This window comes from Phyllobates terribilis, unplaced genomic scaffold, assembly GCF_046119375.1.
Source record: "Phyllobates terribilis strain yellow unplaced genomic scaffold, ASM4611937v1 Scaffold_3__8_contigs__length_932513732, whole genome shotgun sequence".
In the NCBI taxonomy this organism is placed as follows: domain Eukaryota; kingdom Metazoa; phylum Chordata; class Amphibia; order Anura; family Dendrobatidae; genus Phyllobates; species Phyllobates terribilis.
The window spans coordinates 661,225,180-661,242,078 of NW_027362763.1; the positions used below are offsets into that span (position 1 = coordinate 661,225,180).

Consider the following 16,899-nt stretch of genomic DNA (forward strand, 5'->3'; position numbering starts at 1 on the left):
CCTCCGCTCTCACCCTGGTCTCCCCCCCCCCTCCTCCGCTCTCACCCCGGTCGTCGTCCCCCCTCCGCTCTCACCCCGGTCTCCCCCCCCTCCTCCGCTTTCACCCCGGTCTCCCCCCCCTCCTCCGCTTTCACCCCGGTCCCCCCTCCTCCGCTCTCACCCCGGTCGTCGTCCCCCTCCGCTCTCACCCCGGTCTCCCCCCCCCCTCCTCCGCTCTCACCCCGGTCCCCCCTCCTCCGCTCTCACCCCGGTCGCCCCCCCCCTCCGCTCTCACCCCGGTCGCCCCCCCCCTACTCCGCTCTCACCCCGGTCGCCCCCCCCCCTCCGCTCTCACCCCGGTCCCCCCTCCTCCGCTCTCACCCCGGTCGCCCCCCCCCTCCGCTCTCACCCCGGTCTCCCCCCCCTCCTCCGCTCTCACCCCGGTCCCCCCCCCCTCCGCTCTCACCCCGGTCCCCCCCCCTCCGCTCTCACCCCGGTCGTCCCCCCTTCGCTCTCACCCCGGTCCCCCCTCCTCCGCTCTCACCCCGGTCCCCCCTCCTCCGCTCTCACCCCGGTCCCCCCTCCTCCGCTCTCACCCCGGTCGTCCCCCCCCTCCGCTCTCACCCCGGTCCCCCCTCCTCCGCTCTCACCCCGGTCGCCCCCCCCTCCGCTCGCACCCCGGTCCCCCCCCCTCCTCCGCTCTCACCCCGGTCGCCCCCCCCTCCGCTCTCACCCCGGTCTCCCCCCCCCTCCTCCGCTCCCCCCCCCTCCTCCGCTCTCACCCCGGTCCCCCCCCCCTCCTCCGCTCTCACCCCGGTCCCCCCTCCTCCGCTCTCACCCCGGTCCCCCCCCTCCGCTCTCACCCCGGTCGTCGTCCCCCTCCGCTCTCACCCCGGTCCCCCCCCCTCCGCTCTCACCCCGGTCGTCCCCCCTCCTCCGCTCTCACCCCGGTCCCGCCCCCCCTTCCTCCGCTCTCACCCCGGTCTCCCCCCCCTCCTCCGCTCTCACCCCGGTCTCCCCCCCCTCCTCCGCTCTCACCCCGGTCCCCCCCCTCCGCTCTCACCCCGGTCTCCCTCCCACTTCCTCCGCTCTCACCCCGGTCTCCCCCCCCCTCCTCCGCTCTCACCCCGGTCCCCCCCCCCCTCCTCCGCTCTCACCCCGGTCCCCCCTCCTCCGCTCTCACCCCGGTCCCCCCCCTCCGCTCTCACCCCGGTCTCCCCCCTCCTCCTCCGCTCTCACCCCGGTCTCCCCCCTCCTCCTCCGCTCTCACCCCGGTCTCCCCCCCCCCCTCCGCTCTCACCCCGGTCCCCCCTCCTCCGCTCTCACCCCGGTCCCCCCCCTCCGCTCTCACCCCGGTCTCCCCCCCCCTCCTCCGCTCTCACCCCGGTCCCCCCTCCTCCGCTCTCACCCCGGTCCCCCCCTCCTCCGCTCTCACCCCGGTCTCCCCCCCCCCTCCTCCGCTCTCACCCCGGTCCCCCCCCCCTTCCTCCGCTCTCACCCCGGTCTCCCCCCCCCTCCTCCGCTCTCACCCCGGTCCCCCCCCCTCCGCTCTCACCCCGGTCTCCCCCCCCCTTCCTCCGCTCTCACCCCGGTCTCCCCCCCCCTTCCTCCGCTCTCACCCCGGTCCCCCCCCCCTCCGCTCTCACCCCGGTCCCCCCCTCCTCCGCTCTCACCCCGGTCCCCCCTCCTCCGCTGTCACCCCGGTCTCCCCCCCCTCCTCCGCTCTCACCCCGGCCCCCCCTCCTCCTCCGCTCTCACCCCGGTCCCCCCCCTCCGCTCTCACCCCGGTCCCCCCTTCCTCCGCTCTCACCCCGGTCTCCCCCCCCCTTCCTCCGCTCTCACCCCGGTCTCCCCCCCCCCTCCTCCGCTCTCACCCCGGTCCCCCCCCCCTCCGCTCTCACCCCGGTCTCCCCCCCCCCCTTCCTCCGCTCTCACCCCGGTCTCCCCCCCCCCTTCCTCCGCTCTCACCCCGGTCCCCCCCCCCTCCGCTCTCACCCCGGTCCCCCCCCCCCTCCGCTCTCACCCCGGTCTCCCCCCCCCTCCTCCGCTCTCACCCCGGTCCCCCCCCCCTCCGCTCTCACCCCGGTCTCCCCCCCCCTCCTCCGCTCTCACCCCGGTCCCCCCCCCCTCCTCCGCTCTCACCCCGGTCCCCCCCCCCTCCTCCGCTCTCACCCCGGTCCCCCCTCCTCCGCTCTCACCCCGGTCCCCCCCCTCCGCTCTCACCCCGGTCCCCCCTCCTCCGCTCTCACCCCGGTCCCCCCCCTCCGCTCTCACCCCGGTCTCCCCCCTCCTCCTCCGCTCTCACCCCGGTCTCCCCCCCCCCTCCTCCGCTCTCACCCCGGTCCCCCCTCCTCCGCTCTCACCCCGGTCCCCCCCCCTCCGCTCTCACCCCGGTCCCCCCCTCCTCCGCTCTCACCCCGGTCTCCCCCCCCCCTCCTCCGCTCTCACCCCGGTCCCCCCCTCCTCCGCTCTCACCCCGGTCCCCCCCTCCTCCGCTCTCACCCCGGTCTCCCCCCCCCTCCTCCGCTCTCACCCCGGTCCCCCCCCCCCTCCGCTCTCACCCCGGTCTCCCCCCCCCTTCCTCCGCTCTCACCCCGGTCCCCCCCCCTCCGCTCTCACCCCGGTCCCCCCCTCCTCCGCTCTCACCCCGGTCCCCCCTCCTCCGCTGTCACCCCGGTCTCCCCCCCCTCCTCCGCTCTCACCCCGGCCCCCCCTCCTCCGCTCTCACCCCGGTCTCCCCCCCCCTCCTCCGCTCTCACCCCGGTCCCCCCCCCTCCGCTCTCACCCCGGTCCCCCCTTCCTCCGCTCTCACCCCGGTCTCCCCCCCCCTCCTCCGCTCTCACCCCGGTCTCCCCCCCCCCCCTCCTCCGCTCTCACCCCGGTCTCCCCCCCCCCCTCCTCCGCTCTCACCCCGGTCCCCCCCCCTCCGCTCTCACCCCGGTCCCCCCCCCTCCGCTCTCACCCCGGTCCCCCCTTCCTCCGCTCTCACCCCGGTCTCCCCCCCCCCTCCTCCGCTCTCACCCCGGTCTCCCCCCCCCCCCCCTCCGCTCTCACCCCGGTCTCCCCCCCCCCCCCCTCCGCTCTCACCCCGGTCTCCCCCCCCCCTTCCTCCGCTCTCACCCCGGTCTCCCCCCCCCCCCTCCGCTCTCACCCCGGTCTCCCCCCCCCCTTCCTCCGCTCTCACCCCGGTCTCCCCCCCCCCTTCCTCCGCTCTCACCCCGGTCCCCCCCCCCTCCGCTCTCACCCCGGTCCCCCCCCCCCCTCCGCTCTCACCCCGGTCCCCCCCTCCTCCGCTCTCACCCCGGTCCCCCCCCCCTCCGCTCTCACCCCGGTCCCCCCCCCCTCCGCTCTCACCCCGGTCCCCCCCCCCTCCGCTCTCACCCCGGTCCCCCCTCCTCCGCTCTCACCCCGGTCTCCCCCCCCCTCCTCCGCTCTCACCCCGGTCCCCCCTCCTCCGCTCTCACCCCGGTCCCCCCCCCTCCGCTCTCACCCCGGTCCCCCCTCCTCCGCTCTCACCCCGGTCCCCCCCCCTCCGCTCTCACCCCGGTCCCCCCCTTTCCGCTCTCACCCCGGTCCCCCCCCCTCCGCTCTCACCCCGGTCCCCCCCCCTCCGCTCTCACCCCGGTCCCCCTCCTCCGCTCTCACCCCGGCCGGCTTCCTGCTCGGCTTCACCCTCGCATAGATCTGGATCGTCTGCTTCACCATCTTCCCGGTTCCTCACAGACAGGTGCGAGCGCCTAGCAACCGTTACTAGGAACACCACCCAGAATGCTTCGCGGTCCAAGCCGGCATCTCGTTGGCTGCTTTGTGTGGTAGGCGTGGTTTAGAGAGAACCTTCACAGTCACATGACCTTTCCTCCAGTGATAACCGCTCAGTCACGTGACCGCGCTGCCTGCAGCCGTTAGAGCTATTTATAGTTCCTGCGCTATTATTAGTTACAGTGATCTGATACATTGTTACAGAATCGTCACCGGTCATTGTGTCCTGTCACCTGACGATACTATTATCATCACACCTATTATAAGTAATGACTGATCGCATTGTTATGTAAATCAGCCTTTATCATGATTGATCTCTTATTTTCAGTGATGTGATGCTGGTGGCCATTGACGGTATGTTACATTATTATTCCGTATATTACATTATTATTCCGTATATTGCATTATTCTGTATATTACATTATTATTCCGTATATCGCATTATTATTCCGTATATCACATTATTATTCCGTATATTACATTATTATTCCGTATATTGCATTATTATTCCGTATATCGCATTATTATTCCGTATATTACATTATTATTCCATATATCGCATTATTATTCCGTATATCGCATTATTATTCCGTATATCGCATTATTATTCCGTATATCGCATTATTATTCCGTATATCGCATTATTATTCCGTATATCGCATTATTATTCCGTATATCGCATTATTATTCCGTATATCACATTATTATTCCGTATATCGCATTATTATTCCGTATATCGCATTATTATTCCGTATATCACATTATTATTCCATATATCGCATTATTATTCCGTATATCGCATTATTATTCCGTATATCGCATTATTATTCCGTATATCGCATTATTATTCCGTATATCGCATTATTATTCCGTATATCACATTATTATTCCGTATATTGCATTATTATTCCGTATATTACATTATTATTCCGTATATTACATTATTATTCCGTATATCGCATTATTATTCCGTATATTACATTATTATTCCGTATATTACATTATTATTCCGTATATTGCATTATTATTCCGTATATTACATTATTCCGTATATTGCATTATTCTGTATATTACATTATTATTCCGTATATTGCATTATTATTCCGTATATCGCATTATTATTCCGTATATTGCATTATTATTCCGTATATCGCATTATTATTCCGTATATTGCATTATTATTCCGTATATCGCATTATTATTCCGTATATTGCATTATTATTCCATATATTGCATTATTATTCCGTATATTGCATTATTATTCCGTATATTACATTATTCCGTATATTGCATTATTCTGTATATTGCATTATTATTCCGTATATTGCATTATTATTCCGTATATCGCATTATTATTCCGTATATTGCATTATTATTCCGTATATTGCATTATTATTCCGTATATCGCATTATTATTCCGTATATTGCATTATTATTCCGTATATCGCATTATTATTCCGTATATCACATTATTATTCCGTATATCGCATTATTATTCCGTATATCGCATTATTATTCCGTATATTGCATTATTATTCCGTATATCGCATTATTATTCCGTATATTGCATTATTATTCCGTATATTGCATTATTATTCCGTATATCGCATTATTATTCCGTATATTAGATTATTATTCCGTATATCGCATTATTATTCCGTATATTGCATTATTATTCCGTATATTGCATTATTATTCCGTATATTGCATTATTATTCCGTATATCGCATTATTATTCCGTATATTGCATTATTATTCCGTATATCGCATTATTATTCCGTATATTGCATTATTATTCCATATATTGCATTATTATTCCGTATATTACATTATTATTCCGCTGATTGTGGCTTTACTCCGGGGGTCACTTGTCGGTGCCGTGACCTCTGATCTCTGTATTTATGGCCGAGTGTCCATTTATTCACCCATTTTTCTTTCAGTGATGCTTTTGACTGGGCCCCTGGGCCGTGGGGCACGCGGAACCGGGCAGTAGGGAGACGCTGGGAGTAGTAGTGGCGGCCCAGTCCCGCGGCTCAGGGTGGTCAGACCAATAGTAGTCTGCTACGTACTTGTTGATAATGTCCGACTACGCCACCCGTGCATTGCGGTTATTAGGAACCGCCGCTGCATGCAGACCGCTGGGGCTGATGATGTGTGCAGCTGGGGTAGTGTGACTCCCCACGGGAAGAGTGCGGCCCCAGGGCAGTATAATGGAAGATGGGAGTGATGGTGGTGAGAGTCCCAGTACCGGTAGTGCTGGAGGCACGAAAGAGCACAGAGACAACATACTGCAGTCCAATGTCTTTTACTCACAGTCCAGGTCACTTCTGTACAGGTAGTGACCGCCCGAGCCGTGCTGCGTCCACCAGGTGTGGGGCTCGGTCAACTCCCAGGCAGTTCAGAAGTCTGGCTCAGGACCCCCTTTTGTCCTTTCTCTGGCCTGCCTCACCAGTGACCCACTTTTGTCCAGCTGCCGCGGATCTGCGCGGGTAAACGTGGGCCCCGTTCCCCGCTGTCCTATATGGTGCCTTCCTAGCAGGTTTGATGAGGTGTCGCACCAATAAATGATCACGACGTCCGGTCTTTGGCTGAGGGTAGTTTCTCTGCCTGACCCTTCACCCTGTATTCTCATGGGTTCTTAGGGTCCCTTCCACCTTCTTGTTCCTGAGCCCTTCTGTTTCTCTCTCTCTCCTGTTCCTTCTCCTCTCAGGCTCTGGCCTTTTCTCTAGGCCTGCCTCTGAGCAGAGCTCCTACAGAGCCTCTGCTCCCTGTCTTCTCTGACTGGACTTCTCCTCACAGACTGAACTGATCTAAGATGGTGCCCACCTTTTATACCTCCCTCTAGCCATGAGCCCAGGTGACCAGCAACCAATGGGCTCCTTCCTACGCTCAGGAACCGCCCCCTATCTGCCCCTACAGCACTGGGTGTTCCACCCCTCCCTCCCCACTCCAGGCAGGGACATGGTCGGTCGTGCCTGCACTTCTGTCTAGTGGGAGCACCGTTGAGCTGTCCCTCGGAAATGGGATGTATGTAGTGTATGCAGCTAACTGAGCCCTGGTCCATTCTCCATCCTTACCTGGGAGTGGAATACCACACCTCTGGCAGAGGTGCAATACCCCTGTAGCGGCCGAACCCTCGGGGCGCTACACTTTTACAGGATAAGCCATAATTAGGGCAGAGCGGCGCGATGTGGTCTCTGTACTTTGTATTTTCACAGCTGAGGGTTTGTTACAATGGCATCCTGTATGAACAATCCTCAAACCCTTCAGGAAAGCAACAAAACCAAAGAAATGAGCGGGAGCACAAGTTGGTATATGTGCAATGTGTAAGGGTATGTGCTGACCATCCGCGGCTGCGGCCCCCCCCCCCGGCTGCGCAGGAGCCGCCTCCAGCTTCCACTTATTATGCAAATGAGCTCTGGCCTCTTTTTTTTTTTTTTTTTTTTTTTTTCACCTGCAGACTTTCCCCATACAGATTAGGTCTATGGGGACCCGCCAGAGAAATTGACATGTTGCGGTCTTGAAAGACGCGCCGCATGTCAATATTCGCGGGAGATCCGCGGACGCATAGTGGGCATGGGCTTTGTATAAATCCCATCCACTGTGCTGTAACAGGTGGACGCGGCGGATCGCGCGCAGCACACTTTCGCTGCGTTCAATCCGCGGTGAACACTGATCATGTGCACGTACCCTAAGAGCACGTTCACACTGTGGCCATTTCACAGAAAGAACCCAAAAAAAAAAGAAAAACAAAATGAGCAAATACCCTGCAGTAAGTATATAGTAATAGCGCATGTAAATAACCTAGGGGACTTTATTAACACTGTTTTGATCAAAAAGAGTAAAAAACATCCAACCACGACAAGGTGCACCCAACCAGGATAGTCCTAACATGTCTCTTGTATTAAAACCTCACCTTCTGTCACACGACCTCAATGTGAATAAGTCCCCCCTGCTATTTACATCTACTATTACTTACTTACTATAGGGTATATCCTCATTTTGTTTTTTTTTCAGGGCTTCCTTCACGATCACAAACTTGTCAATAAAAAAATAATGATTCTCACCTTACCGATCCTTGGCAAGAAATGATCCGGTCTCTGCGTTCACTTTTCTGGCCAGGACGATCATGTGACCACTTCAGCTGCCAGTGATTGGCTGCGGCTGTCACATGGTCTGTATGGACAGAACAAGATGCGCTGACACCGGCTCTGTTTCTCCTATTTTTGTCATACGGACATGTTACTACTGCAGACAATCAGATTCTAGACCCCGGGAACCCAAGCAGCAGAGAGTCAGAAGTTTGATTATGTTTTTCTTTAAAGGGAATCTGTCAGTAGGATCATCCCTCCTGAGCCGTCTATATGGGCATGTAGGTCATAGGAAGGTGAATAATATGACACTTTGATAGCTGCAATCCCATGTCTTATTCCAGAGAAATCCACTTTTTTCTTAATATGTAAATGAGCTGTTAAGATCTCTGGGCCGGACATAGATCTCCCTGAGAATCTGCCTTCAGAGATTTTTTTTAAATGAGAGGCAAGATAGGTAGATCAGGAGAGCGGACTGTCAGTCATTACATGTCTCACACTGGTAACTCCCCCTGGAAAAACGGGTTTTGGAGTTAATTATGCCAAAGTTATTAAAAAAGAGCCTCTTAATAAATAACCAGACTATTATACTTTACTAAAATTATTGGCCGCGCTCCCTTCTGGTAAACCATGGCCACTTTTTTGAGCAATTTGTAACTTTTGGGGACTGAGTTTACATAAAAAATTGTGTATGCTAGAAAGTTTTCAGAACTCAGCGGTACAGATCTCCTGTCCTGACGGATTGTTGCAACGTATCACATTAAGGGCTCATTCACACATGTGATTTTTCCCATGTACCAGAAAAAGAAATTGATTATTCTGATCACACTTTGATCCCAGTTTTATGTGGTCCAAGTGTCATCATTTTTTTTTCTCGAATGTGGAGAAATAAAAAAAAAAAACTTTCTTCACCTCCTCTATTCTAACAGTCCGCGAAAATTGGACTGCACTCGGATTTCGTCCAAGTGCGGTCTGATATTTTTTCACGGGCCCATTGGCTTGCAGTGCCGATTTTGATAAGACATCGGACGCTTCTATATATTCCAGTGTTAGACACAAAGAATTGTCCGTAGATAATGAGCCCCTGATGGAGGAACAGGATGAGCGGCGAAACGCTGAGAAGTCAGACGGGAGTCATCACAAATAAACTTTACTAAAAAATAGCTGCAGCCAATCGCTAGGAAAATAGCGCCGGCGGCAAGACTTATCAATCCAGAGATGTCACCAGCAGATGTCACTGACAGCAAACCATCAGAGCCAGGAAATCAGGGAACATGTCACATAATACCGCCGGGTGCGAGCCGAAAATATACAGTACATGATGCAAAGAATACGACCGCCCAGGACACAAGAGAGAACCTGGTAACTGTAGATATAGAGATACTGGCTGCTGAGCGGGTCATGCTGCGTTATCTGAAAACTCCTATCTATTATAATGACATGGCAAGAACTCGTTACCTGCTATGTCCCCCTTATTTCCTTATAGATTGTAGCTTGGAGCAGGATCCTCCTGTAAAAACTGGTGAACTAAGTGTTAATCGGAAATGTCTTCATTGTCTGTACATCGCTGATCTCTGGTGATGGATAGGCGGCATTCTCAGTGATGTCACCGCTGATCTCTGGTGATGGATAGGAGGCATTCTCAGTGATGTCACCGCTGATCTCTGGTGATGGATAGGCGGCATTCTCAGTGATGTCACCGCTGATCTCTAGTGATGGATAGGAGGCATTCTCAGTGATGTCACCGCTGATCTCTAGTGATGGATAGGCGGCATTCTCAGTGATGTCACTGCTGATCTCTAGTGATGGATAGGAGGCATTCTCAGTGATGTCACCGCTGATCTCTAGTGATGGATAGGCGGCATTCTCAGTGATGTCACTGCTGATCTCTGGTGATGGATAGGAGGCATTCTCAGTGATGTCACCTCTGATCTCTGGTGATGGATAGGCGTCATTCTCAGTGATGTCACCGCTGATCTCTAGTGATGGATAGGAGGCATTCTCAGTGATGTCACCGCTTATCTCTGGTGATGGATAGGCGGCATTCTCAGTGATGTCACCTCTGATCTCTAGTGATGGATAGGCGGCATTCTTAGTGATGTCACTGCTGATCTCTGGTGATGGATAGGCGGCATTCTCAGTGATGTCACCGCTGATCTCTAGTGATGGATAGGAGGCATTCTCAGTGATGTCACCGCTGATCTCTAGTGATGGATAGGTGGCATTCTCAGTGATGTCACCTCTGATCTCTGGTGATGGATAGGCGTCATTCTCAGTGATGTCACCGCTGATCTCTAGTGATGGATAGGAGGCATTCTCAGTGATGTCACCGCTGATCTCTAGTGATGGATAGGTGGCATTCTCAGTGATGTCACCGCTGATCTCTGGTGATGGATAGGCGGCATTCTCAGTGATGTCACCTCTGATCTCTGGTGATGGATAGGAGGCATTCTCAGTGATGTCACCGCTGATCTCTAGTGATGGATAGGAGGCATTCTCAGTGATGTCACCGCTGATCTCTAGTGATGGATAGGAGGCATTCTCAGTGATGTCACCGCTGATCTCTAGTGATGGATAGGAGGCATTCTCAGTGATGTCACCGCTGATCTCTGGTGATGGATAGGCGTCATTCTCAGTGATGTCACCACTGATCTCTGGTGATGGATAGGAGGCATTCTCAGTGATGTCACCGCTGATCTCTAGTGATGGATAGGAGGCATTCTCAGTGATGTCACCGCTGATCTCTAGTGATGGATAGGCGGCATTCTCAGTGATGTCACCGCTGATCTCTGGTGATGGATAGGTGGCATTCTCAGTGATGTCACCGCTGATCTCTAGTGATGGATAGGCGGCATTCTCAGTGATGTCACCGCTGATCTCTAGTGATGGATAGGAGGCATTCTCAGTGATGTCACCGCTGATCTCTGGTGATGGATAGGCGGCATTCTCAGTGATGTCACCGCTGATCTCTGGTGATGGATAGGTGGCATTCTCAGTGATGTCACCGCTGATCTCTGGTGATGGATAGGAGGCATTCTCAGTGATGTCACCGCTGATCTCTAGTGATGGATAGGAGGCATTCTCAGTGATGTCACCTCTGATCTCTAGTGATGGATAGGCGGCATTCTCAGTGATGTCACCGCTGATCTCTGGTGATGGATAGGCGGCATTCTCAGTGATGTCACCGCTGATCTCTAGTGATGGATAGGAGGCATTCTCAGTGATGTCACCGCTGATCTCTGGTGATGGATAGGCGGCATTCTCAGTGATGTCACCGCTGATCTCTGGTGATGGATAGGCGGCATTCTCAGTGATGTCACCGCTGATCTCTAGTGATGGATAGGAGGCATTCTCAGTGATGTCACCGCTGATCTCTGGTGATGGATAGGCGGCATTCTCAGTGATGTCACCGCTGATCTCTAGTGATGGATAGGCGGCATTCTCAGTGATGTCACCGCTGATCTCTGGTGATGGATAGGCGGCATTCTCAGTGATGTCACCGCTGATCTCTAGTGATGGATAGGCGGCATTCTCAGTGATGTCACCGCTGATCTCTGGTGATGGATAGGCGGCATTCTCAGTGATGTCACCGCTGATCTCTAGTGATGGATAGGCGGCATTCTCAGTGATGTCACCGCTGATCTCTGGTGATGGATAGGCGGCATTCTCAGTGATGTCACCGCTGATCTCTGGTGATGGATAGGCGGCATTCTCAGTGATGTCACCGCTGATCTCTGGTGATGGATAGGCGGCATTCTCAGTGATGTCACCGCTGATCTCTGGTGATGTATAGCCGGTATCCTCAGTGTCTCTTTGTTCTGCTGTGTTCTTGTGACTTTCCGTGCTCTTTTCTTGCGTTCTTCTGTTTCTCGGTGTTTTGCTCCTCATTGCTCAGTAACGCAGAGTCTCGTTCCAGGACTCGCAGCCAGATCACTTTCTCGCCCTTCCATAAACCTGGTGTGACTGTTGAACACCACAATCACTTCCAGTCCGGTATCTCACCCTGAGCCGAGCCGCTGATTGCTTCCATACTCGGACTGTGCCGCTTCCCAGCCTTATGGTCTCTTCCTGACCCTGAATCGTATTTGGACTGTGGCCACTTGGACACAACGGCTGCTGACGGGAACGGCTTTCCATTAGGTCACCCGGCAACTTATTAACCTCTCAATAAATGTCCAAGCAGTCAGATATTCACCTTCATCTCCTCCTGGCCGACCCTTCGCTTCAGTCGATTGGACGTCATTGAGGTATCTGCTCCTTATCGGCCATCAAGAACAGGACGTGATGATCCCCCCACAGAAAATAGATGCGCAGATATGGCGACCTCTACACCCAACCGTCCAGCCATAGGAAGCAGGTAATGACCAGGCCAATAGAGCCGGAATTTCCACTTTCTCTTTTTATAACCGCTTAGAAGCCACGTTCACTACTGACCGCAGCAGCTGAGGGGTTAGATTGCCGGAACGAGCGTCAAATGCATCAAGTTACAGTTGGGTGAATTTTATATAATATAGATGGCACCTGCTGTCTTTACAGACCCTAAATCCACTCTATACACCCCCTCTTTATGGAAGTTAAAGGGTGTATCTGAAAAACAAAAAATATGCCTAAGTACTGCAGTAAGGCTGTGTGCCCACTGTGCGTTTTTTAAGTGTTTCCGCACGTACAATCCGCACGCACAATCCGCACGCACAATCCGCACGCACAATCCGCACGCACAATCCGCACGCACAATCCGCACGCACAATCCGCACGCACAATCCGCACGTACAATCCGCACGCACAATCCGCACGCACAATCCGCACGCACAATCCGCACGCACAATCCGCACGTACAATCCGCACGCACAATCCGCACGCACAATCCGCACGTACAATCCGCATGTACAATCCGCATGTACAATCCGTATGCGTTTTTTCTGCCAGGGAGATGCAGAAACGCTCAAAAAAAATCCTGAGCATTTCTGCATCGTGGGCACATAGCCTAACAGGCAGGTAGTTGCTACGTTCTTCCCCAGCACAGAACAGTCACAGACAGCTGCCTCTGCTGACACGCAAACGTTCAATTCAAGATTTTCCTCAGCAATTTAGGACCCTCACCCTTCCTGTAGATCAGTAATATATTTTATTAGTAGGAAATCCTTTTAATTTCTTTTTTTGCCTGCAGCCAACATTAGAGCTCCCCCTAGTGGTGACTGCAGACAGGATCTTATCATGTATCTCTGTATACAGGGAGCTCCCCCTAGTGGAGGCTGCAGACAGAATCTTATCATGTATCTTTGTATACAGGGAGCTCCCCCTAGTGGTGACTGCAGACAGGATCTTATCATGTATCTCTGTATACAGGGAGCTCCCCCTAGTGGTGACTGCAGACAGGATCTTATCATGTATCTCTGTATACAGGGAGCTCCCCCTAGTGGAGGCTGCAGACAGAATCTTATCATGTATCTTTGTATACAGGGAGCTCCCCCTAGTGGAGACTGCAGACAGAATCTTATCATGTATCTTTGTATACAGGGAGCTCCCCCTAGTGGTGGCTGCAGACAGGATCTTATCATGTATCTCTATGTAGGGAGCTCCCCCTAGTGGTGGCTGCAGACAGGATCTTATCATGTATCTCTATGTAGGGAGCTCCCCCTAGTGGTGGCTGCAGACAGGATCTTATCATGTATCTCTATGTAGGGAGCTCCCCCTAGTGGTGGCTGCAGGTTGAGCAGATCTGTCCCTATGCGGTGGATTTGGAGCTCTGCACACATTTTTGCCATGATCGTCAGCTGTTTTCTTCTTTTTTGTCTGCTAGAAGTCTACGGGCCAAGGCAGCTGTCTTACCAGGAATACTAAGACGGAGGAGTACCGATATCCATCACCATCTTCAGAGGACGCTTTTTGTTTTCACATATTATATAAATAACATTGAATTCTGGTTAAATTCTTCGGCGCTGATTGGAGTTGCCCTCAGGACTTCCTCAGTGGTCGAGGGGGTCTTGGAGAACTAGGAGTGTGGGATGTTACTTATTACGGAGAGGACTCTGCTGGACAGTAGGAAGAACTTGATCATCACTTACCAGAACACAACACTAATAAATCTCTCGGCCAGCTGTGCGGCCGCTGCCACATGTGGTCGACAGGTGGTGGAAAAATGGCGTCTGGAGCAACATCCAGAACCGAGATTCGACAGCGCAGAGGCCCCTGTCCAGCAACACTGGCACCGCAGTGAAGGAGGGTGGAGCGGCAGGACCCTGGACCTTGGGGACGGCACCGAACCCTCTGTGCATTCATGTATCGTGCAGCAAATAAAAGAAGATGTATACAGTGACTGCTGCAACTGAGATCATCCGGCCCCATTACCCCGGTATATAACCTCCAGCCCCATTACCCCGGTATATAACCTCCAGCCCCATTGCCCCCCAGTGCTCAACATCCGGCCCCATTACCCCGGTATATAACCTCCAGCCCCATTGCCCCACAGTGCTCAACATCCGGCCCCATTACCCCGGGATTTAGCCTCCAGCCCCATTGCCCCCCAGTGTTCAACATCCGGCCCCATTACCCCTTTATATAACCTCCAGCCCCATTGCCCCCAGTGTTCAAAATCCGGCCCCATTACCCGGGATTTAACCTCCAGCCCCATTGCCTCCCAGTGTTCAACATCCGGCCCCATTACCCGGGATTTAACCTCCAGCCCCATTGCCCCCCAGTGTTCAACATCCGGCCCCATTACCCCGGTATATAACCTCCAGCCCCATTGCCTCCCAGTGTTCAACATCCAGCCCCATTACGCCGGTATATAACCTCTAGCCCCATTGCCCCCCAGTGTTCAACATCCGGCCCCATTACCCCCCAGTGTTCAACATCCGGCCCCATTACCCCTGTATATAACCTCCAGCCCCATTACCCCCCAGTGTTCCACATCCGGCCCCATTACCCCGGTATATAACCTCTAGCCCCATTGCCCCCCAGTGTTCAACATCCGACCCCATTACCCCTGTATATAACCCCCAGCCCCATTACCCCCCAGTGTTCAACATCCGGCCCCATTACCCCTGTATATAACCTCCAGACCCATTACCCCCAAGTGTTCCACATCCGACCCCATTACCCCGGTATTTAACCTCCAGTCCCATTACCCCCCAGTGTTCAACATCCGACCCCATTACCCCTGTATATAACCTCCAGCCCCATTACCCCCCAGTGTTCCACATCCGGCCCCATTACCCCCCAGTGTTCAACATCCGGCCCCATTACCCCTGTATATAACCTCCAGTCCCATTACCCCCCAGTGTTCAACATCCGGCCCCATTACCCCTGTATATAACCTCCAGCCCCATTACCCCCCAGTGTTCCACATCCGGCCCCATTACGCCTGTATATAACCTCCAGCCCCATTGCCCCCCAGTGTTCAACATCCGGCCCCATTACCCCGGCATATAACCTCCAGCCCCATTGCCTCCCAGTGTTCAACATCCGGCCCCATTACCCCGGTATATAACCTCCAGCCCCATTGCCCCCCAGTGTTCAACATCCGGCCCCATTACCTCGGTATTTAACCTTCAGCCCCATTGCCCCCCAGTGTTCAACATCCGGCCCCATTACCCCTGTATATAACCTCCAGCCCCATTGCCCCCAGTGTTCAACATCTGGCCCCATTACCCTGGTATATAACCTCCAGCCCCATTGCCCCCAGTGTTCAACATCCGGTCCCATTACTCCGGGATTTAACCTCCAGCCCCATTGCCCCCAGTGTTCAACATCCAGTCCCATTACCCCGGTATTTAACCTCCAGCCCCATTACCCCCCAGTGTTCAACATCCGGCCCCATTACCCCAGTATATAACCTCCAGCCCCATTGCCCCCAGTGTTCAACATCCAGTCCCATTACCCCGGTATTTAACCACCAGCCCCATTGCCCCCCAGTGTTCAACATCCGGCCCCATTACCCCGGTATTTAACCTCCAGCCCCATTACCCCCCAGTGTTCAACACCCAGCCCCATTACCCCGGGATTTAACCTCCAGCCCCATTGCCCCCCAGTGTTCAACATCCGGCCCCATTACCCCGGTATATAACCTTCAGCCCCATTGCCCCCCAGTGTTCAACATCCGGCCCCATTACCCCAGTATATAACCTCCGGCCCCATTACCCCTGTATATAACCTCCAGCCCCATTGCCCCCCAGTGTTCAACATCCAGCCCCATTACCCCGGTATTTAACCTCCAGCCCCATTTCCCCCCCGTGTTCAACTCTCAGCCCCATTGCCCCCCAGTGTTCAACATCCGGCCCCATTACCCCGGTATTTAACCTCCAGCCCCATTGCCCCCTCAGTGTATACCCTCCGGCCCCCCGCCATGCCGTCTGCCTTTACTAACGTGACAGATCGGCCGGTGGTGCGGAGCTCCATGATACCAGCGGGGTCCTGTAATTGGAGCCACCGGGGGAAAACGTCTGTTCCTGATATTTCATCCTCCATCTCCTGTGAGTGATATTACTGAGAAGTGGAAGGAACCGCAGCAACTAAGCCACGAAGTGGAGACCCCGTAATGTTAGAGCGGGGGGCCGAGTGCTGAGGAGCAGAAAAGTCCCCACTTCTCTGCTGACCCCGTAATTTCAGAGTCCAGACCTTTTCTGGTATAAACACTGCGCCCCCGTCAGGAGCTTCATGGCCGAGCAGCTGCATGCAGACGTACATCACCAAGCACAATGCGGTGTATCGGATGTAGTGGTGTAAAGCCTCCACACTGGCATGTTGGCACAGTATGTAGACATTATGGCTGGCACTGGTATGTTGGCACTGTATGGGCATTATGGCTGGCACTGGTAGGTTGGCAAAATATGTAGGCATTATGGCTGGCACTGTATGTAGGCATTATTATGGCTGGCACTGGTATGTTGGCACTGCATGGGCATTGTGGCTGGCACTGGTATGTTGGAACTGTATGTAGGCATTATGGCTGGCCCTGGTAGGTTGGCACTGTATGTAGGCATTATGGCTGGCACTGGTATGTTGGCACTGTATGTAGGCATTATGGCTGGCACTGTATGTAGGCATTATGGCTGGCACTGATATGTTGGCA

The 16,899-nt window shown here is 54.4% G+C and overlaps 1 protein-coding gene and 1 long non-coding RNA gene across 3 annotated transcripts in view; one reads left to right on the top strand and one right to left on the bottom strand.

Moving 5' to 3' along the window:
- The window catches only part of KIF6 (kinesin family member 6), a 642,838-nt gene extending 639,063 nt beyond the window's left edge, over positions 1-3,775 (bottom strand). For both annotated transcript variants that reach the window (XM_073671717.1, XM_073671718.1), the window contains exon 1: positions 3,625-3,775. In XM_073671717.1, the coding sequence (XP_073527818.1) occupies positions 3,625-3,684 (60 nt within the window). In that variant the 5' untranslated portion in view covers positions 3,685-3,775. The remainder of the gene's footprint in view (positions 1-3,624) is intronic.
- A 105-nt stretch (positions 3,776-3,880) lies between these two features.
- Positions 3,881-14,066, top strand: LOC141258269 (uncharacterized). Its single transcript, XR_012318258.1, has 3 exons — positions 3,881-4,092; positions 11,746-12,186; positions 13,630-14,066. It is a non-coding gene; the product is annotated as an uncharacterized lncRNA (long non-coding RNA).
- Positions 14,067-16,899: the final 2,833 nt, after the last annotated feature.